Source organism: Aythya fuligula, chromosome 5 (genome assembly GCF_009819795.1).
Source record: "Aythya fuligula isolate bAytFul2 chromosome 5, bAytFul2.pri, whole genome shotgun sequence".
Taxonomy (NCBI): domain Eukaryota; kingdom Metazoa; phylum Chordata; class Aves; order Anseriformes; family Anatidae; genus Aythya; species Aythya fuligula.
Window position 1 is genome coordinate 28,632,943 of NC_045563.1, and position 24,517 is coordinate 28,657,459.

The window sequence follows — 24,517 nt, forward strand, 5'->3', positions numbered from 1 at the left end:
AAAAAACACTTTGGAAAAAAAAAGACTGACAGAGACTGCTCTGACAATAAGCAGCAAGATTTAGTCTTCAGCCAGGCTTCAAATGAAAGCCCTACTTCAAAAAACAATGCAAAACCCAGACTCCAAAGGTAACACAGTTATAAAACTGTACGTTGTAAGAATGGTATCTAATTGAGATCAAATGGGGATACATTAAATGCTATCCTAAGACCCCTTATCCTCTCTTACTTCAGCAGTTAAAGAATAAAGCCATAAAGAAATCAATTAGAAAAAATCTGGTATTTTAAATACGTTTGAGTTGGCAAATAACCACCCCTGAAATACTTTGCTCATGCACAGCTGGGTGAGCACAGTTAACATTCACAACAGTAATGCTTTTATCTTTAAGGGATGAAAACAGCTTGGGTTTTGTTTTGTTTTTTTTAACTTGAGGCTGCTACTAATTTGTCACTGTTCTGCTTTTCATCCCCTTTTTGGTGTCCTTTTGAAATTATTTTGGCCAAAACTACAGGTGATTTTTCCAATTTATTTTTTTCTTACATAGTATGCAAACTCAGATAGCAGTGATAGGACTAAATAAATATCATAATTTCTGATACTTCTTATGAATCATCTCAAAATCCTTTAGAAAATAGTAAATAAGACAAAAAAACAGTATGGTTTTTCAGACTATCCAAAACTAAGATGTCACCTGCTCACACTAGAAAGCTATTCTGTCAATCTGTGTCACTGCCAAAACCTTTCTGCTTATCCTGCTCTCCTCCAACAACTGGGTATTTTATTTGCGGTAGTCCTGCATTTTCATTTACAGGACTAACACTGCAGATCATACACCAATCTTGTCTCAAGACGCGAGTCTCCAGTTACCACAGGGCAGTAATTCTTAAATAAATACAGATGTCTGGCACCAAGATTAAAATGTGACTTTTTATGACATTCTGATTATTTTAAATAGAAAGCCTACAAAGCAAACTCAACAAGTAGGTGACAGAGAAGTTACTCTTGTGAAAAAAATAAATTCAGAATCTTCATTGTTATTACAGTGATAAACATTAAACATTGTGTATAAAACAAATGCACATGCAAGATAGTAAATGAAGTGGCAAACATTTTTAAATAACATCTTTAATTAAAGTTTTTGCAAAGGCAAAATATTAAACTTAAAATAGGTCTTAGTACATCAAAATACTAAGTTCTCTAATTGTATTCCAAGCATGGCCTTTGAAACATAATATCCTGTATATCACAGAGGAGCAACCTTGATCTGCAATTGTACAGAATGAATTTTACAAACATAATAAATATATTTACCCCCTTACACATAACAGTATATGTACAACAGCAGTTGACAATAGTAGCTCAGAACAGCAAAAAAGGATATTCCCCCACTCCATATTCTATTGGTACCCTATGCACTCTGGAACATGTCTCATTGGATGACTGTACATATAGCTAACCCAAGGTAGTTCATCCTGTTAAAAACAAACAAACAAACAAACAAACTCCTTTTGTTCCACAATGTCAAATCCACCAAATAATAATTAAAAGACACACTGCATGAACTCCCTAAAAAAAAAAAAAAGTAGACAACAGGGAAACCAATGGACTGTTTTTTTACACATTTCCCACCCAATCACAGCAATGGGAAAACAAGACTCTAGATGCCAGACACCAATACAAAACAATGTGCAAGTTTCTTCGTCTTTTATAGTCATTACTCTCCAAGTCTGAGAACTCTAATTTCAGTTGGGTGTGTGTGGATGGGGGTGCGGCACACAACAAACCCCACGACGCTGTGTAAAGCAGCCCAGTGTCAACCAGTGCACATTATCCTAAAACTGCTCTTCACCTCCTGAACGATGTCTTATTGCATTTGATTAGGAAGCTTTTGCTTTGGGAGGAATTTTGGCTTTTCCCATTTTGTTTTTAAATTTTTATTTTTTTTTAAACAATTTGAGGAGACTGAATCAAAATGAACTTTAGTTAACAAGGTCTCTAACTGCTCCACTGGAATTAAGAAATTTTCCTCTGCTAATGTTTTACAGTGACGTAATTACTGCTAACTGTCAAGTGGTAGAATTATTTTCACAGACAACGAAATTCACTTTTAACACTCCTATTCTGCAGCAGAAATAGAAAAACATTTGTAAAAAACCTGTTACATGATAAAACATGCTCTTTGCACTTTTCTAGAAACTGTGCTTCAGAATCATGTATCATGTTCTTGGAAACTAACTCAGACCACAATTATCACTTCAAATTGTGTTTAGGAAATTGAATGATGCTCAAATGCAACTTGTGAGTACAATGAGGGAACGAGGAGTATGAAGCCTCAAAGAAATCTTGTCACTAACCAGCAACTCAGGGGGAATAAAATCACAATTTTATTTAAATAGTCCAATATAAAGTTCCTTACGCAACTAAATTATCTATCATCTCCTTAACAGAAAACATATTTCCATTTGTTTTCAACTTAGATGTTTTTAAATGATTGCACACACTAGAACCCAACAGAATTAGAGCAAAAAAGTTGCTTTTTTTGATTGAAGCACTGCAGGAAATTTACTCTCTTGGGAATCCAAAAAAAATTAAAAAAAAATATATATACTGGCAAAACAGGTATTCTGCTGAAACTGAAAAGGCACAAGACTCCCAATTTTGCCCAGTTGCTCTGCAAGTTTCCATCAGCCATCATGGTTATAATTATGAAGGTATCTTTCCCCATTTTTTCCGTCATAAAAAGGTGCTCCATTATCTGTGCAAATTTTAACATAAGCCCTCTTGAAATCATTAATTGTTTCCATAATACTGAACTATTTGAAAGAAAAAAAATCAGCAACAAAAAATATTTCAAAGGAAACAAAAATTTATGAACTATGAACATGGGAATCCCTTGCCCTCTGAAAGGAATGGTTTCTGTGGAACCTAGTGAAATGGTCTGTTCAGTTACATTGTTAAAACCATGATTAAAATTCAAGTACAATAGTAAAATTAAGCAAACTACATTCTTACAGCAAGCTGCTACAATAAAATAAAATTAAAACATGCTTTTTGAGTTAAAAAAGGAACACTTGATGTAGCAATAAGAGCACAGTTTGGTATGTTCATGTCTGACTGGCTTTCATAAAGTTTCACAGGTACTGTATTTGAAGACAAAATTTCTCATCTGAAAAGCATAGCATACAATTAGCTTGCAAGAGACTGTGCAAGTTCAGACAGCTTCATACATCCTTTAGAATAGTATAAGCTTAAGTTACCTGTAATGTTCTGCTATCCCTTCAAAATAAATTAAAAGGCTATGCAGCTTCTAGTACGCATATGTGGGTGAAAAAATGACTAAGATGTATGAAAATAAAGTGTTGTCCACATAATCTGGGTTCCAGTAGCATAAACAGGGATCTATTAAAAAAAAAAAAAAAAGTGATTTTTTTCCTTTGTTGGTTTGGTTGTGCAGTGTTATGGGAATTCTTCTGAAGCCCATTACTTAAGACTCACTGGAAACAGATACGGAAAAGGTGAGGGAAGGTATTAGTTGGTAAATTATTCACTTCATTGCAGTTGTACATAGAAGTGTCAACAGTGGTAAAAATAAAATAATAAAATATCTGCTTCGTTCGGAAGAAAGCAAACACCAGTTTGACATACCTTGATGCCCTGAGCCACAAACACACTCTGAATGATGGTGACATTACTTAAGAATGAATTAGAAAAAATACCGATTAACTTATCATAAAGCTTATGTATGTAGATAACTTACTAACAACCACATGGCTCTAGACATGGCCTACAGGCAGTTTTAGTCTTTATCAATGAGAGCACAGGTGTACAAAATCACAGCAAAAAAAAACACTCCTTGCAATGTATTTGGAGTTTCTTTGTTGGTTTCTTTTACATACTATTTAGACTATGAATGAACACACCTGAAAGCAAGTAAATCAAAATGAAAATTAGGGCAGTGCTTATATACTGCCAAAATACACTTGTGACTTTGTTAAATTACGTTTAGTAAGTTTCACTCTCAAGATTAAAAATAAGGTCAGAACTCATGATCAAATGTCTGCTTCTGTAAGTCTTCCCCAATTTATTTAAAATCATCTTTGCTGTTGTCCATTTCATTGCCTTCCCAAGCACCCAGCGAAAGACATTTTTTTGAAATGGTGAGCCACACGAACATTCCCTCCTCAACAGTTTTGTAAGTATAATGCCCATTCCCTCTCCTCATCCAAAAGTAACTCCATTTCTGGAAGCAGGGTTTACAAGAATAACCTATGCATAAAGAAAAGGTGTTCAAGTTCTCAGGACGAGGGGAACCACGGGGGAGCAACGTTGTTGCTTTTCACACACACACACCAAGGGGAAAAATAAAAATAAAAAATCATACCTTTGGAAAAGAGAAAGTCGCTACACAAGATTTAGTGCATCCAACTGTTCGATTTTCTGTTACCAAGTCAGTTTAAGGATGCTTTAAAAAAATTTGTGTTCTCTAAAGCTGTGCAGCTCTTTTCATGAAACTATATGCCACCTGGAAACTTTAGAGAGATTAACTGCTGCAGGTAACTTATGGCTATACTTTTCAGTAAAGCTGATCTTTGATTAACAGAGTTGCAGTCAGGATGTTAGAATTTTTATGTTACTTTCTGTATTAAAAATTTAGTCATTCTTGTGTTCTGTTCAATTATTTGTGGATGTCTGAACTACAGATGTAGTAAGTAGGTAAAGGAATTAAATCTATTATGTGATTATCTACACATCTGATTCAAAAGCTCTCCAAAGCATTTTTAAGAAGTCAATGAAAATTGTACTATTCATTTCAGTTCAATGATGCTGAACCACCACCAAACAGCAAGAATATAGTTTAAAAGTTAAGCAGTCTGACTTTGGGACGGGGGAACCCAGAGCTACAGGTGCTTAGTATTTAAAAAAAAATACAGCCCCAAATGAAAGGTATCACTCACATAAAATAATTTTGAAATATAAATGATCATTTTACCATTTTATAATTGCTAGGAACAACAACTTGTTTATGGGGAACTGAACTGAAAACAACAAATAGATATTATAATTAATGAGCATATCAGAATTAAAAATATTTTCCTTATACAAGTTATTTAAAATTTAACACCTTAATTCTTACCCTTCTGTACAAAGCTTGCGCGCAGTTAAGTAACATTCTGACCATCCTCACTACCAAAAGGAAGTGTTCAAAGCAAAGATTTGTACACACAATAAGCATTTTCAGATTAATAATCTATCAAAGGGAAGAGTTCCTTCAATCAGTGGAAGAAGTATTTTAAAATCTTAAACCAAGGGAAGAAGGGGGGACAAAGCCTTACATGCTAAATACCAGCTGTAGGTACCTGTATGTAGAATTGATAATTAAGGTATTCCTAACACACAAAACCAGCTCCCAGACAATGCTATAGCTGCTACAGTCCATGGCTTGCTCATCTGAAGTAGTGTCTTTGTTGCCACATTTTACCTTTGTTCCAATACTTTTGTTTATGCTTTATTTCTGATGTGCAGATACACATTTTGGTTGGAGTATAAGTCCAAGTCTCAACCTTTCCTGCTTTTGATTTTTTTCCTTTTACAGGGAGTTTTTTTGTTTTGTTTTGTTTGTTTTAAAAACTTCACCATTCTGCATCCCCAATGGCTTTGGAAAATACATAATCTCTTCCATTAAGATTCATGATGCCATCTTTGAGATGAAATTTCCATTTGTTTTTACTTCTATGGATCTAAAAATAGGGAAAAAAGTTGAAGTATTACTCTGCGTCAGAAATGTGTAGTAATACATAAAGTACATTATACAGGCAAGAAAAATGAAAATAACAATTAGACACACATTACTAGATTGCTATAAACATCTCAAAAAATCAATTCTGCATTTAACTATGAAAAAAAAAGCGTAATGATGCATCTAGCAGCATTTTTAGCTTCCATTTTTTAAACCAGGGAAAACTCTTACAGCAACTGATGAGAAACAATGCAACCACAAAGACATTGTAAAATCCAAAGCACTCAGAACATTTTCAGATGTGGCTGAAATGGAAAAAGGAAAAGTATATATTCACTTCTGCTGCTTTCATATGATTAAATTATTTTTGTTACATGAAACTCCACTTGAAAGCCAGATATTCTTATTTCAACCACCATAACAAAGACTAAAGTTTTAAACTAGTCCTGAAAGAGTCAACCACTTAGTTAATTCTTCGCATCTCTTGTCTAAATTCCATTTTGCTTGCTAAATGGTTTGTTTACTTTATGTACAGACAGTTAACATACTCAACTTTCAATTTATAACATTAGAGTTTGACTCTGGGATTTGGAATGTTAAGTACTGGTTAAAAGGCAAAAGATTATTTACAAGATTTTTCAGCCTGAAATCCTCCACAGTAGAAAATGCACAAGATGATATAGCTGATAACATATATATGCACTGATCTTATATTGTATGCTTTCTCCTCAATGGTAGGTCATTTTATATGATTTATGTTCCAATTCTCTTCTCAAAGTGTAAGGTGAGGAATGTAAGATCTCCAGATCGAGATGATGGAATGAAGCTGAATGTTCAAAACGATTCTAGCTGCAACTTTAAACTACAGCCTTCCTAGCTAAAATATTAGACATTTAAGGTGTGTATAAAAGAAATTTTTGAAAATTATTCTGTCAGATTAGTCCAACTATCTGCATCAGCCCAAAAAAGACTGAGATAGAAAAAAAAAAAAATGAAGACATTCATTCCATTCCTCATCTACATCGAGTCCCTATCATGACAGTCTGTGACATAATGGATATTCACATTATAATATATATTCCAATTACCACAGAATAATAGAAAGAATAAAACAACAGCTTTATTCCCGTTCACTTTACAAATACATTCATGCAGAAGTTACTCTTATTTCTTAGTGCCTATTCCCAAACCAGTAGTACCTGACTAAAGGAAGCAGATGACCCATGCGGTCAAGATCAGAAAACATACAAGGACATGAAATAGTAGTTAAGTACTACTGGTACTACTAGAAGCACTACTACTACCAAGAGTAGATTTCAATTATCTTATGCCTTCTGAGTAAAGGTCGATGTGCAGCACACTGGGGCTGTTCTAGGTACTGTAAAGTCCAGTCCTACTTCATGAAGAAGCTAATTCAGGACCCCACAGAACACAGAACTATCTTTTAAGTCCAAGACAGTGAACTAAGGGCTTCAGTTAGAAAACATCACCAGAACTGACAGCAAAAACACAAGACAAGCATTTTCCCTGGGCTAGTAAGTTGGCAATGAACACCCTACAATGCCGTATATGTAAATTTGTGTTCTTATGTTTAATTTAAAACTAAAAGAAACTGATCAAAATTCAGTCTAAAGGCAGAAGAGTTTTTGTATGTTTTTTTCAAAAGAAAGCATACTGTAAACACAGAGCAGAAGATCACCAGTACTATTAAGCTGCAGGACAACCAGATATTCAAAGAAAGCAAGGATCTCTCAGAAAGCTGAAATGCTGTCCAAAAGAGAAAAGTCATTGTAAACTACACCAGATTAAACTAAAGTGTCATTAAGCACTCTTAAAAAAAGAGTTTAGGAAATTTTACAAAAGGCATATAAAAATCAAGATAACCCCATTGCAATTTTTCAAGTTTCATCGAGAAGTCTCATCATTTATTATTAATGCTGAAGAACTACAGTACTCAAACAATCACTAGTACTATTGTCTGCTCTGTGGTCATTTTAAGCTATGTTACTGGAATCAGCAAAGAAGCTAACAAGAAAAAGCCTGTCTTATATAGTGTACCTGCACTTCCAAATGGCACTCAACACAAATCTCTCATCAGAAACTTTTGAGTTGCCATAAGGTAAGCAGGAAGGTCCTCTGATAAATTGGTAAAACATGAGAAACCAAGAACACGGTTACTACAGTGAAATGAGATTATTCCAAAAGGTATTTGGGCTGGCTGAAGTGTGCATAGTTTAAGAATTCACAAATCATCCAAAAAATGACAAAACATCACTGATCATACAGAGAAGAATGGTTACCAAAGAGCTGCAGAACGACATCACTGTCCTAACTCATTGTGTAACAAAACAATGGTGACATTCAATGTATATGGAAGGCTGTAATGATGAAAAAACAATTGCACTGGTAGAAAAAAATGATAGGTTTGAGTGGACAGTTACAACTCAGGAATGAAATTCCAGTGTTCCAAAAGACTTTTCTATAAAAACGTCAGCTCTGTGTCCACTGAGGTCAAAAGCACACGTGAAATACTACAGGACACTGTTGCTCCACTTAATAAATGGAAGGTTCAACTGTAACTGAATAGCTCTGATCCTCCCACAGCATTACCCACCTGTATCAAATATGATACAGAAGGATATAAAGGAATAAAATACCTCTGGAGAATGAAAGAAAGAGTAACCAAATGTTTGGAGAGCTGTACAAGTAACAACTATAAGTGTAGTTCTGATTTCAAACAGAGACGACTGAGGAGGCATACGACGATCCATGTTCATATAAGGTACCAAGGACGGTGGAGTGCTCTGTGAGCATCATTGCTACCTGTTCGCCCTCATCTCACTGTTCAAGATGCACCTGTTGTATCAGCTGATGCAGGACTCAGTATGTTGTACAAGACAAAGAACTTTGTTCAGAACAACTGAGCTGTTGGTTTTGTATTCTAGAAAAACAAACTGAATGGTTGTTTGTTAAGTGAAGTGTTTCCAGAGCACTAGAGGCTTCACAGTGGACACTTCCCTACTGAGTTCAAGTTCTTAATTTTGCAGAGGGTGAGGATTTCAGATAGTACTTGTTGCTCAGCTTTAGCAGCTCCCAATAAGCTTTTCTGACTGCTATTCCAAGGTCCCTCACATGAACTGCCTTGAAACTAACAATTCCAGAGTACCGTCTAGAGGAGAAAGACAGCTAGGATGTAGATATTATTTTCCTCAATCTGATGACAAGCACAAGTAGAATCCAGATATAACTGAGTATTTTATATTCAAGTCATTCTTTGCAATGAAGGGTTTTTTCTTCAACAATCTTTTCTCTGCTTTAAAAAGGATCCTTATTCTTCACAGTGCAAGTAAACTCTCACAGGCAAAGAAAGAAAATCCATATAGAATAATCTTTCTGTGTACTACTTCAATAAAAAAGTGCCAAGAGCCTCTGGACAAATTTAAAAAAATTCCAGACATAAATGTATCCTCACATATTTCAGGGCAAATATAAAGAAAGAAACTAGTCATTCTAGGGAAGACAGGATAGTTCAGCGGAATTTAAAGCAAAATAAGTAAAAGCATTCCATATTGTTTTTTTTAATAAAAAACCAACAGGGCACATAAAGAATTGTTCCTCTGAAGACTATTTAGTCACCACAAAGAAACATTTTTAGTGATCAGTAGGTAGTTTTCTAACAAGTCTAAATCTTAATGACTACTATTTTCATTTCTGACTACAACAAACTACAAAACTTACAAGAGTTCATTTCTCATGAGCCCAAAGGATTAACCTTTTTTTAAAAATCAGTCAGACATGATAAAGAAAAAAAAAAAAAAAAAAATCAAACTTTTCTAAGCTTTCCTCACTGCCACCAAGTCCATCAAAAAATAAAAAACACCTTTCACTGAGACGAGTTTTAAAAACAGTTATTAGTTCTTACATTAACGTTCGTGTTATAATCTTTACAGATCTATCTATACTTGACAGTCACACAGATGTTTTTGTGTCACTTTGAAGTTATGACTTGATAGGAAGAACAGAGAAATTAGATTTCTCACATTTATGTTTTACCTTATCATACTGGCACACAACAACATTTTCTGTATCAAACAGTTCTTGTCCTTCCTCATCACTCACATCATCTTCACTGTTAAGAGGCTCCTGGAAGAAACGTGTGAAAAGTTACACTGCAACGTTATTACTGTTACTTTGATTACTCATATCAGGCTACAGTCTGTCTATGAACTATGCACCTAAATAAACATCTGACACATTAAGTATTAGGCTTCCCAGTGGACAAATCAAGTCTGTTTCCTTTATCCCCTCCATGACAATTACTCAGGAGATGTCATTACCACTTTCAGTACCCAACTTCAATGATCAAGCCAGATTCTGGACACTGTAACCTCTTAGTACTACAAACATTCTTACTTCTTTATTTTAAGTGTTCTGGTGCCTGTCATTTATTTAAAAAAAATCTATCATTGTACAGATTTTCATTTTTTAAAGCCTCTAAGCAGCGGAAAAGCAACATTACCCACATCACTCCCTGCATGCCACTAGAAATACAAACTCCATGACTTAGTTATGTATGTAACAGAAAAAGACCTCAACAAAAGCATGAAGTTTTTAGGGGAGAAAAAAAGCTATTTTTAAGATGATCTTGCATAGATACATAAAAATAATTTCTCTAGATGTTCTAGTATTTTCAAGTTCCTTAAAAATTACTTTCATTTTTTCCTCTTTCTACCAAGGGTTTCTCCACCTTCCAAACCTTTCTAAGTTGTGCTATTTCCTTTATCATTTTACTGTTTCTATTTACTATTTTACTGTGCATGTCTTACAAGATAACCAGATAGCATCACGAGGATACTTAGAAATATCACTACTGAACTGCAAGTCTAGTTTTTTCTTCCCAGCATAGCCTTCCCACTTGTACTCAAGAGGATTGTGTTAAAGCTCATTTCTAAACTGCATTCCTCTTCCAGATCCTTCTTGCTCCTCTCCTCAAGCATTTGAAGGCTTGTATTGACAAAACAGAATTCTGATGCACTAAATTCTTTACAGTATGGTGAGAACAGTACAGCTGAGGTTTGTGTCCCCCCCACATCTCAACTAAATAGCAAGTATTTCGAAAGTTTAAAACAACCACTAATAAAAGCAGAACAGCTTTTCTTAAGAAAGCTTTTCTTAAGAAAGAACAGCTTCTCTTCTGTGTAATCCTCATCTTCCCACCTGCCCCAAAATATGTAAGCTATACTAGGGAAATGCTAGTGGGGGAAGAAAAAGGTGAACCAGAAGTCCTAATTTCTTTCAAAAATAATGTTCTATTTAAGTGACTTAAAAAACTTTTAATGGACTGCTCAACTCATTAACTAGTTCCTGATGAACACCAGGAGCAAAAGTAACAGGGGCTCTCTGGCATGCTGATAATAAAGCCTTATCATATAAAAAAATAGCACTAGCATTAAGACAATATTAAGGAACAATTGATATTTAAGCATGTTGACCTATACTTTTAACACATTCAGACTGACATCAGTGCTGGTGCTTAGCTGCCTGCCGGGTTAAACCACAGCAGTCTTAGTGTTTGATTTGAAAGAGAACTATATACTTTAAAGAACGTTATATTCCCAAATTCTCGAGAATATCACTTCTATCCCTGTATTTCAGTTTCTTCATTTCCCATATTGAGGCGATGAGATGGGGGAGAGAATCAGGAGGGGAAAAAGAAGTAAAAGCTCATGAGTTGAAATAAAGACAATTTAATAGGACAGAAAGGGAAGAGAAATAATAATGATAGTAATAATGGAAAAGGTGATGTGGATTCAACTTGTAATAGAAAAATACTGTTTGACACCACTGTAAATGTATCACAGAAAAACTGATTTAACTCCTTAATAAAAAAATTAAGTTTTATCTGCGTATAATATATGGGTGATACAGATGGTGAAATACTACAACTGCTCCTCATGCTGGCATTTTAAATGATATCTTAAGATAATTGGAACGGCTGCAGAAAACTGTGGAAGTGATCTGATAATTCAAAATGCATTTTAGGGACAGATTTAGGAAGTGCTCAATTTCCTGTCAGAAGCTGAAATAAAAGTACTTTTAGCTTATTAGGATTTTTTTTCTGTGTGTTTTTTTGGTGTAACAGAGCAAAACCTGGTAAGAACCACTGGCTCAAGTTCAAAACCAAGCAAATTCAAAGTCTAAATTAAGCACAGCGTTAAGAAGGCAGCAAGAATGTTATTAAGAACATTCACTCCTGCTCCTGACTTTATTAATCATTGATTAATAAAGTCAGCGCTTTTAAGAAGGTGTTTTATAATCTGAGTTCTTGGTCTCGTTCTAGTTCAACAGAAAGCAACTACACAGTGAGTAAGATACAGGCCAGACCACGTTATTTGTCTCCTCAATGTATTAAAAATATGCTCTCCTTTTGTCATTCTTCCTAACATCTTGCTGTTACATGCACTCAGTCCCAAAAGCAGTTGACTGCTTCTGTTTGCTTGTGAAGGTTTCATGGCAGATCTTTCCATAGCATCAGAAATACTACTTAAGTTTTCAGAAGGGTATAATAATTAACAGTATTTGCTGTTCCCACCCTACACACACCAGCTGCATTTCAAGGTGCTCTGCTAACAACAGTTTCCACAGCCTCAATATGGGAAATAAAGAAAATTAAGTACAAGTATAGAAGTGATATTCTCAAGATTATGGGAGTGTAACATTCTTTGAGGTATGTAGTTTTCTTTCAAGTAAGACTAAAAGACTGTTATGGTTTAGCCCGGAAGGCAGCTAAGCACCACAGAGCCATTTGCTTACTACCCTCACACCCCAGTGGGACAGGGAAAGAATCAGGAGGGGAAAAAAAGCCCACAAGTTAAAATAAAGGCAGTTTAATCAGACAGAAAAGGACGAGAAATAGTGATGATAATGATAATAATAATAATAATAGAATATACAAAGCAAGTGATGCACAATGCAATTGCTCACCACCCACTGACTGATGCCCATCCCCGAGCAGCAGTCCCCCCAACCCTGGCCAGCCACTCCATATAATTGTTCAGCATGACACCGTATCATTGTATGGGGTATCTCTGCAGCCAGTTTGGGTCAGCTGTGCCAGTTCTGTCCCCTCCCAGCTCCTTGCACACCCCCAGCCTCCTCACTGGAAGGGCAGTATGAGGAGCGAAAAGTGCTTGGCTTAGTGTAAGCACTGCTCAGCAACAACTAAAACATCCATTTGTCATCAACATTATCCTCATCCTCAATCCAAAACACAGCACCATGCCAGCTACTAGGAGGAAAATTAACTCTAGCCCAGCTGAAACCAGGACATGGGAATATAACAATTTTTGTGGTATATAATTTTCTTTCAAATACTGTTGAGAAAAATAAATAAATAAATAAATAGAGACATGCTTCAATCTTATAAATTAGGACTAATTTTACCTCTTCAACCTGGCCGTCTTCACCTCCATCTTTTTCTTTGTCCTCCTCTTCATCATCATCATAGTCTTCTTCCTCATCCTCCTCTTCTTCAGATGATGTGTCTCCTGCTCCATCAACTTGGAGAACAAGTGGTGCTTGTGGTTGTGCCTGCTGCTGTTGTGGTTGCTGCTGACCAGCTGCAGGAATCTGTGCTTGAGCTGGTGTAGGGGCTGCCACTGTTGTAGGTATGACTTGTGTTTTATTTCCTGTAAACAGGATCTGCTGAGGCTGAATAATTACTCCTGTCTGCTGGGATATCCCTCCAGGGATAGGAGCCAAAACCTGATGAAATACCATTGCAAGTACAGTGACTGATAACATAACAAGGTACCACGCTACTCTTTTAAACAATTAAAGCACATCAGTCCAACTTGGACTAATTAGAGAAACAAAAGTTACTAATACTCTACCTATATCAGATAATTTAATCTTCAATAGCAGCTTCTCTCACTGCTTGGTATTCGTTTTCTGCATTTTGTATTGCTAAACTAAAGAAAACCTATTGTTTCATTTTCCATACTAGTAGCTAGCACTACCATAATCACCCCAAGTTCTACGCACAGTTAAGAAATGTTTAAGTTAAAATAAAATACTATTTTTTTAAGCTTCTTCATAAAACACTCAACTTTAAACTCTATACATATTGTTATTCATGTCTAAGCTGCAGAACTCTGACTAAATTCAATGCCAACAAAATTTGGATGCACAGTTGACCTGGTAGCTGAACAAAAATCCTGGTGAAACATACTGGATTCAGTAATAAAATGACCAGTTTGGGATTTTGTGCTTTTCGTGGAGGTATTTTTTTAAAAGGTATTTTCTTCTATGTGTTATGTAACAGAATCATTTTAACTGATAAACACATTTGTGAAAGGATACAGACTAACATTATGCACATCATATAATTGCCATTGGAGCCACACAAAAGCAATTTTAATCTTAGGCCAGTCTGAATTTTGCAAGAATAAAAATGACATTTAAAGCTACATTTCAAAATTATTAATTTTTAAGAACTTTTTACGAACGAAACTTTATTTTTTTTCAATATATTATTTCTGTCTTTGTACTCCATTTCAATTTCCCAGCAAAAATGCAAACTTGCTTAATTATTACTGTAAGGTTTCTACTTTCAGTTTTTTTTTTTTCTTTACCTGCTGTATAACAGGTGCTTGTACACCACCAGGTTGCATTTGTGGTATGACCTGCTGCTGTAGAACAACTGGCTGCTGTGGTTGAATGATGTACTGAGCTCCATTTGCAGTCCTAACTACTTGGAGGATCTGGCCTGTAATAAGATAAATAATTATCAAATGAATCAAAGAGCAGAAATAACCATTTAAAATTATTGTCGTTTAGATACTTGTTTCCTGGAAGAACACTGGTAACAATTAAAGAGCATTTGTGGTCTGTTTTCACCAGTGAAAAGACACTAGGCTATAGCACCTATGTCAAACAAAGCACTAATAGGGCTGTTTACCACTTCTGATTATGAAGTATGCAAGCCAAAAATAATTTACCTATGCAGATTTCAATTTCATTTCACCTACATATCCATTAAACATTCAAATGTTTAAAGCAGGGAGGCTAAGTCACAAGTGATTCTGAGTAGACTAAGTGAATTATTCTGGCAAGAGCACCAAGTGATTCTTGAAAATTGAGCCTTTATTGTCGACACACAGCCTACCTAGAATCAAGCTTACACCATCAGAATAATACATGGACAAGTACATAAAGCATTGGTGAAGCTGTTCATAAAAATCACATTTATATTTTAAGTGCACAGCATGTCTCTTTAAACATAATAAATCTAAAATAAAATTAGCATTGCCAGCAAAATTAGCAATTCCACTGTGTGCTTAGCAGATACCCAAAACCTTAAGACACTCCTCATCTGCAGTCACAGATGAAGTGATTCTGATCTTTTATAACCTGTCTAGTATCTCTGCTCTGATCATGATTCAAAAAATTCAGAAGTTTCATAAAATTCAGAAATATGCAAAAGGAGAGAGACAGCAAAAAGAAGAACCTGTCTTCTTGTTTCACGTACCTGTCTAACAAGCACAGAAGATGTGCACAGAATCTAACCAAACCACTGTTAGGTTCATAAGACTAACCAGCTGGAGAACAAGAGTCCAGGAGTTTATTGAAGAGATGACACTACTGTCTAAGGGTTGGTTCCCAGATTTTGATTTTTATAGCAGGGGGTACAATCCAGGATTTCTCCCTCCCAAGCACCCACATAACCATTCTTTGACCTCAGTGTTATGACAGTTACCTGAATTTGTAAGTATCTGCTGAACAGGAGTAACGCCAGCAGGGAGAGCCAACGTAGCTGCAGTGGCTGCAGCACTCTGAAATACAGGAAAAGCTTTTTAGCCACAAGTGTTAAATGTCACAATACACTGCCTGAAAATATGTACCTTTTTTTATATCGCTATTTACAACGTTTGCACATACGCAATTGAAAAAGCAGGCTGTAAGCAACTGTACATTATACTACATATAAAAAAATCCTTCCTTAACAGGAAGGAGACAAGCAACAATCACTAAACAACACACCTGAACTCAGCTGCACAGCGTTTCTTGGTTTGTCTTTATGCTCAGCAGATTTTGTTCTCCTCTGCCCTGTCTGCTGACCTAATACAACACTGCATTGCTCAGGTGGCTATTTTACTTGCAATCTTTCATATGTGAAGGAAAACACAGTACTTAAACAAGGATCACGTTCCCCTATCTTGTTTTCACAAGGAGTTTGCAATTTTCTTCAATCTACAAATGATTTGCATTTTCAAGTCCCAAATTACATACCTCTTTTGTGAGAATATATGCATACAATGTACTGACAGTTGACAGAATGACTGATATTTTCTCTCAAGATATCTGGCTAAAAGAGAAAAGCCAAGGACTCTCAATGGGTAATGATTCTATCTTACAAGGAAATCGAATTCCAACACAATCACGTGAGTTCCAAACACAAAAATCTGCAATAAATCCTTTACTCACACAGGGACCTAGACTTCTCCAGAGGCTTCTCCATTTCAAGGGTCTAATGTCAATTACCTTTTGAAAAGCCTCCCTTCCCTCATCATAGAGGAACCACGGGAGATTACTGTCTGCTACAGAAAGGATTTAAACTTTGTTACTGGGTAGAGCATATACCTCTTGATCCTAAGAAACATGATCTCCCCTTACTGGCTGATCCATATAGTAGTTACAATTTCCAAAATAAGAGAACACCAAACAAAACTTGGAAGTGCTTTACTGCATCCTCATGTCCCAAAGGCAGATAAATAAATTCTCATTTGTCTCTGCACTCCAAGATACTCAAGGTCAGATCCAGTCTCTAGTACCAACCTAAAAGTCTCTTAGAAATACACAATAATTCCAAATGAATTCTGTAAAAGAGTATTTATTGAATAGTAGTCTTCTGCCATATACAATTCATCTGCATTTAGGCAATAGCATGGTTTTAAAATCCCTGCATACTCATTTTTGCCCAAAGAGGTCTAACTGAATGGAGACAGGAAAAGAAAACACAGAACATTTAACTTTTGTACCATGGAAGTTACAAATTAAATCGAAATAGTTATAAAACATTTTAGAACAAGGTAGATATTATTGTGCTCTCAGCCTCTGGGTAAATCATGCCATTTAAGTAATGAAGTTCAGATTCTTTTCTATAAGGTAAGCAGCTAATTAATGGAGAACTGAAGGTTATGCAAGTTGCTGATGCTTTTTGTCTAATCACAAAGCTTTGTTTCATGTGCTTTTACGATAGAAGTGGTAAAAAATATAAATATATAATTAGAATAAAAATTCACTAACTATTACTAGCTGTTGTTTTCAAGGACCTGCAAGGGCATTTAAAGCAAGACAACCAAGAATAACCTCTTGAGATAAAAACTGAGAGAAATGGATAAATAACGAGACTGTTTCACATCCTCCTATAAAATTCATGAATCTAAAAAATAAGACCAGAAAAGATAGATCTGAATTGCCAAATAATCTCTCATTTGCTATAAAATTAAATTTTCAGAACAGTTAATGTTGTTTTCTGCATCTAGCAATACATTTGTACCAGTTAACACAGCTGTGTTGGTATATGACAAGAATATCATCATGCAGATTTTCACCAAATTTCTAATTTAAATAAAGTTTTGGTCTAACCCACTTAAAGCAGAACATCAAGGTAAGTCCTAGATTAGTTACCAAAACCACGTCCTGGGTTACTTCTCCTGGACTATCATTACAGCAGCAGAACTCAGCAATGACAGACAGCTTTACCGATGTGTCCTACTTCTCTGATGACTAATACCAGATTTGTGTTTACTGTTTAGTCAAAACAACTTATATAATGACAGCATATGGATGTATAAACTTTGGCTTTTCTTACCATGCCCGATGTATTCATATGTGGTATCAGCTTGGAATCTGGCACAATAACCTGCTGCTGAGGTGCTAAAACCAGAAAAAAAAAGATAACATTTCATGAAAATGATGCAGTTGGCCCAAAAAAACATCCAAGCCAGAATAACTTCGAAAAGACATTACACAAACATCAGCTGGGCTTCAGAACAAAAAGAGCTACTGAGCAGCTTCTGACCTTATTAAATTTTACTGTGAAGGCAATACATAACAACAGCTCTGAGAGGTGGTATGGCTATTTTGGCTTTACAGATCTTATTTCAATGGCGTCAGTCTGATCTACTCTGATCCTATGTAAAGCAAAATTTAAAATATTTTTCTGAAATGAAAGGTATATAAGAAATTTTTATAAGTTAGCTGACATTCAGATCCAAGTTCTCCAAAAACATCAACGAACAGTGATTAACTCCTAAAACAGACTGCAAGGACTGTTGCAAGGTGAAGAAGAGTATGTTAACAGGACACAGCAGTTAGCTTGAGTGTGGTCTAGTTAGCACACCTGTTAACAAACGTGATCTTCACTGACATTTTTGATGTAGTAAAAGAAAATCAAACACCTGTCCCATACAACACAATAGTTTTGGTGTGCTACAGAAAATAGATGGCTAAGCTATGTGAACAATCAATCTATTGATCATCTGTAAGTGCAAGTGTCCAGAATGCTACGGAACAGATTGTGAGTGCCACCATCAGTAACCACAAACTGGACAGTGACAGAGCAATATGAACTAATCATCAACACGGTATTTTCCATGCAATCCTGTAAAATCCTGTAATCTTAAGATTATTGAGGTAACTGAGAGTTTCTGGAAATATTCTTGAGAGGGAAGCCCCACAACACTACACCAAGGTCCTAGACCATCTTTCCAACTTTTACGAAGCCATGACCCTGCACTAGAATCACACACAGCACAGCAGGAACAACCATGCTGACTGTCCCAGCCTCTCTCTGGGACTGCACCAAGTTGTGTAAAGAACCACTACACCAACTCACCCAATCCTCCCACTGCACAACATCCACCAGGGAACAAGGAAGTTATGTAATTTATTAAACTACATGTATCTGTGATCAAAGTGCTTCAATATCCAAATTCATTTAACCTCCACATTGTCATTTGGTCTTAGGACACAACATAGGGCAACAATTAATCGGTTTTAAACATGTTGCTGTACGCAGGACTGTATTTTACCCTAGGAAACAAACGGGGGAACAGGGACCTCCGATCAGTAGTGGGCAATGTGATCAGTAGCATCACAGCTATTCATCTAAGCAGCCACTAGAGGTCTGGGTAAACAGATTCTGTAACTAGAGTTGAAGACACCCAGCTCATTTTCAAGATGCATTAGGGGGTCTTAAATCTCAAAACAAATTTTATACCGGCAGTCCAAACAGATTTATTTCCAGCCAAAAACAAAGTAATATAAGAAGAAAACAAACAAACAAAAAACAGTAACAAGTTATTTTCACACTAGTTCTTCTCAGTATTGAATCGAAACATTTTTGGGGGGAGGGTGGAGCAGAGGAGGTCAATTTGTGCCTATGACAACACAGGTCCTGACCTATGAAACCTGATAAGAAGACTGAAGTCCCTGACTAAGACAGATAAATATCTTTAAGCAACAATTGCAATACCACACTGAAAACTCAGCTGAAGCAGAGTAGTCAGTAGTCAGCTGGGTAGCAGATTTGTGTATGTGGCAAACTTGCAGTAGAATCCAGTACTGTTCATCTTATTTTTTAAATTAAATTGTAAATGGTGAACATGTTGTTTCCCTTACATTATTCACGGACAATGAATATCAAGACAATCACTACAAGAAACAATGCTCTTACGGCTAACTCAAATGTACCGTGAACACCCACAGTACAATTTGCTACAACCGTAAAAAAAACAGCTGTTAAGCTTTTCATTTGAAACCTGTTACATGAAAACATCTACTTATATTCAGACCATTATAGAGGTATTTTTCACATTCTAGCATCTACTTATGCTTAACAAGCTCTTTAAATATTTTTTAAAATAATTTGCTCCTAATGACATTACTATCTTGTGAATAAGCTGCCAACCACATACGTATATTGTCTTGAATTTACGGAGCTGTTAATGGATTTTTGCCACAACCTGAAAGTCATGTATTTTGAAAACATATGTTAAGTAGTAACAGAAGAAATCAGCTTTTCCAAAATCTTCTGAGGAATGACTAAAAGAAATGCCACGATACTTTTCCACCACAACAGCTCTCTTGACCCATTAAAGAGTCAAGCAGAGACAAAGTTTGACGTAAAGACACAGCTACCCATGGTACAAACATCCTTCTAGATTTCAAATATGCTACAGAAGGAGTTGGTCTAATTTGAGAGTCCTTCATCAGAGATGTTAAAGAGTAAGTCTGACCTTGCTGAGACGTTGGAATAAGAACCTGTTGTGGCTGAGACTGCTGCTGCACAGTCTGCTGTGGCTGAGGTTGTGTGTGATGATGGTGGTGGTGATGCTGTTGTTGCTGCTGTTGCTGCTGCTGCTGTTGCACCTGCAACAAAAGCTGCTGCTCTTCTGAATGGAAGCCATCTACAGCCTTGGACTGCATCAGCTTGTTCTCCCACAGCTAGTTGGAAAAAGAAAAGAGAAATCTTTCTGTACCATTCTTACTCAGCAAGACTTGTAATGATATAAAGACAGTACTACATAATTGAATTTGTTTTCACTGTTTATCTCGTGCAGTTTGTTTAGCCAAAAAGCCCCTGGCAAATACAGATTGAAGAGATAACTTCACATAGGTAATGTTTTAATAAGAATTAAATAGTCCCTTCAGAATCATCAGTTCGGGCTTTAACATTCATTCTTTCCTTCTTCCATTTCCTTCTTTCCATTTGTGGAAGGATCATAACAACCCTAACAGAAGCATGAATAAAGATAAACCTGAAAACTATTTAAAAATATCAGTTTGCCACTTCTCTACCTTCTTTCTTTCTTATCTCTTTCATCACAAAAATCAATTCTTTATTACAGCTTTCCCCAAGCCATTTCTTCCTGGAACTTCTCAACACAAGTTGCATGAAGACTATTACCTGATAAAACACTAACAGAAAATACCGGTGTACCTAGGATAAAGTCTCTGTACAAGCACTGAAAGTTTCTACTACGGTGTCAAACTCAGCCTCTCCAACCCTTCAGCTCAGGGGGCTGACTGTCAGTTGAAAGTCTCTCAAGATAAGCCACAAACACCAAAGCAGCAGAGCTCTTGCAAAAACAGTAACACGAGTATTTTGTAACACACTGTAGTCAGGGAGGCTATGGGCACCCAAGACTCGTGATCTCAAATCCTGCCTAGGACTCCCTAAGCCTTCCTTCATTTCTCTTCTTGGCACTTTCTTCATTGAATCTTTTCTGACATGATCTGCAGAACACACCTGTAACACAAACATCAGGTGCTTTTCTTGGAGCGCTCATTCTCTTTCCCTCAAGCCAGGTCATGGTTTCATGGAAAAGAATTCTTCAAATGTTTCTTTCTAATCAAAGTTCATACGCCACCCACTTTTTAATACTTTGAAAATACTCTTGATGTGGGACATCCCGTTTATTGAAGGAAGCCTTATCCAACAGCTGAAATAAGCAGGCAACTACTTCCACAATTTCCTTTTACTTTATTTCTTCCTTTTTTTCTGCCTTTTATTTTCTCTTTTGAGAACTTTCTACTTTTGCTCAGGAAGCTTTTGAAGCATGGCATGGCAAACCCATTGAGTACAGCTCAAGTCAACACCATGCCTTTCTTTTGGCCCCTTGTCAACAATTCAAACACACTGTATATGAAGCGAATACTCCGAATCAGAGATATTTGGAGTAGTGTGACACACGCAGTATGATTTATCACATACCACTCCCCCAGAACAATACTTCTGCAAACCACAAATAGTATCTGCTATAATCTGGCAATGAAAATAAGTCAAAAGCATCTTCACTAAGACAAAAACACCAAGTATAGCAAGCATTTTACTTTTCCGGCACAGAAACCTTAAGAATTGTTTTACCTCTAAAATAAACATATTCTCCTTCCCTTTTCTTTTTTAAAGAAGTGATACAACTTTTCAGGGACTGAAACGGTTGCACTGTAAACTCAGATGTGTTGTTAATTTCTATCAAGTTTGACATGCCATATTAGGGCAAGTAAACAAGGTGGGCAGACCTCTTTCTAGAGCAGTACAATCCAAATGATGTGGGGCTACAGACATGCAGATCAATACACTGCTTTGATAATTAAAAATTAGTATTTTACTGTGTACAACAGTAGACAGACCCAAGAACTATTCGGTGCATTGGTCTATTTAAAATCTTTTCAGTTGTAACTTACTGTTTTGAGTTCCATAAGAACTTGTTCATCCACTCCTTCATCCAGAAAAACTTCTCTGACATCATTAATGACATCTTCAATTACAGACCTGTACAATTTAGGCTTAAAAAAAAAAAACAAAAAAAAAAAAAACAAGTAGTCAGCATTATTTTTGAAAGAAATTTAGTAGCGTAACATTAAAATAAGATTTTTTCAAAAAAAAATAAACCCTCTGAAAAGTGCACTACAGAATATGCTGCACATTTGAGTGACTAAAATACGCACGAAAGTATATGTCAGCAAAAACAGCTCAAACAAGGTGAAAAGGGAAGGGACCGTCCACCATCTTTTGTGTCACAAGAGTCTTCAAGCCATGAGGAGTTTAGCTCAAAACAAGGAAAAGAAGATTGTTTTCCATTTAGCAAAGTTTGTGGCCTATTTGCCAGTGTACGTGCTAAATGTGTAAAGAAAAAAAAATACGTTAAAGCCAGGAGTTCAAAAGAACATTAGGTAAATGCACAGAGAAGAAACTCATTGGTGCTTGCTAGCTGAGCAGGAATCGATTATGGCTCAGGATGTTGCCGAGCTGAAAAATGTTGAAGCCTCAGAAAACTCAAAGTGTTCATATATGAATGTCCTGTTCTTCCTTAACACATCTATTTACAGAAACTACTGAAGACAAGATATTAGACTAGACAGACTTTTGTTTTCACTCAGTCCTTATGTTTTTACAATACACACTTTTCAGGGGGCAAAACTAGACATACGCATATTCTATTACACTGATTTCATGCCTGAATTGTCATTGGCAAAGCAAACTGCTAATTCACTTTAGGTTGCCCAAAGAGGCTATGAACTCTCCATCCTCAGGGATGCCCAAAAGCTGCCTGGATGCAGTCCTGGGCAAGCTGCTGAAGCAGGGGGTTGGACTAGGTGACTGCCAATTTTAAAAAGAGAATACTTAACCTTACCAGTAAATGTGTAATATTTAATTCGTAAGACCGTAGGCTAGTTGTACCATACACATGCTGTACCTTTTAAGCAGATACCACTGTTTGGACCTCTCTACATGCGTGAACCTCAATGGCACTTTGGTGGGGTTTAAACATCTGTGCTATTTAATTGCATGGTAGAACTTGGAGGTCTGGATTAGGGTTGATCAGCCTGCAGCCTGTGAGCCATACATACTTCACTGCTCAAGGCTGTTCCTTGGCTGGGTACAGGCTGTTCCTAAACTAATCTGAAAGTAACTACAAATTTCTGTCAGCCGACATCTTCCTCCACCTCACTCCCTGACTTCCTGCCAAAAAACCCAAATGATGCCACACATCAGATATGCTGCACACAAGCAAAACACTCTGTACTTGTATGGTGGCTTTCACCCTCCAGGAGGGCTGTCCCTCCAATGAATGTATAGGAAATCTGCACCAAGTGCACACAGCGAGATAGATCGGCACCGCAGGAACTACACAGATTTATTGCATGCGCTTAAAACACATCTTTTATGCACGCACAGATGCTTAATGCATCCCAGAAGTGCTGAATCCGTTACAGATATGCCCAAGATTACACCGCACGCGTTATGAAACAGAACGGTCACACCTCCATCATGGAATAAAGGAGGAGGGAACAGCACAAGATTTAACGAAGCTGAACAGACAATAAGCACAAAACAAAGTGAATATCTTTACATTTAAATATAAAATAAAATAAACACACACACACCCCACTACAACTCTGGTCAGAAAATCCACCCCCGACATTTTGGGGAACGCCATGCTATCAGCACACTAGTTTTTTTTTTTTTCCATTTCACATTTCATTAGGTTGCCACTTTGCAGCTTCAAAACAAACCACTGCAAATCAAGCAGCTGTAATGACAGAATTCATCTTTATTTTTGTTTGTTTTTTAAACTTGTCTTTGCAAAAACTTTCTGGCCCCAAGTAATAGGGGATGTTTGCCTTACCTGAAAACTACAGTTACAGCACCTACATCCAAAACTCAGTTTCTCCAGAAGAAACAAAAAACAGCAGATTTGCATTTTTTTCTCTCAAAACAGTACAGTACTGCATGCCTGTATCTCGAAGTTGCACGTACAGCATTATTTGTGCTTATAGAGACATTTGAAACAGACTTACAAAAGGTGACTACTCTTGTGCACTAGCATTTTAGTTCTGTGCAGTGAGGAACTCAGAAATACCCAGCATCATTAATAGGATTATTTCTCCACTTAGATTTAATGCACAGCAGATGCAAAAAGACATTGTGCTTAATAACATTAAGCCCTATTATTTCTATAATTAAACAAATTGCATAAAGCTTACACAATTTAATTAGAACAGAAATGCCACTTGACCTATTCTGCATATTGTTCCTCACTGTATTAAAAGCATCAGTTTCCTGAAGACAAAACCACACTGCAAATAAACACGCTGATCCGTAGGCACGTGAGTTGCTTCACTTCAGTCAATAGAACTTCCTCTATGCCTGAAATCATGAACCAAATTCCTGGAGGTTGCACTTTCTCCTTCAATCATCTATTGGGT

At 36.4% G+C, this 24,517-nt stretch overlaps 1 protein-coding gene across 1 annotated transcript in view; it reads right to left on the reverse strand.

Annotated features, from left to right (window-relative positions):
* Positions 1–1,109: 1,109 nt before the first annotated feature.
* GTF2A1 (general transcription factor IIA subunit 1) overlaps positions 1,110–24,517 on the reverse strand; it is a 28,113-nt gene continuing 4,705 nt past the window's right edge. Inside the window, exons 2-9 of the mRNA XM_032188663.1 lie at positions 21,992–22,093; positions 20,041–20,248; positions 17,613–17,677; positions 15,495–15,570; positions 14,371–14,504; positions 13,181–13,501; positions 9,791–9,880; positions 1,110–5,738 (exon numbers count right to left, since the gene is read on the reverse strand). Of these exons, the coding sequence (XP_032044554.1) occupies positions 5,631–5,738; positions 9,791–9,880; positions 13,181–13,501; positions 14,371–14,504; positions 15,495–15,570; positions 17,613–17,677; positions 20,041–20,248; positions 21,992–22,093 (1,104 nt within the window). The 3' untranslated portion in view covers positions 1,110–5,630. The remainder of the gene's footprint in view (positions 5,739–9,790; positions 9,881–13,180; positions 13,502–14,370; positions 14,505–15,494; positions 15,571–17,612; positions 17,678–20,040; positions 20,249–21,991; positions 22,094–24,517) is intronic.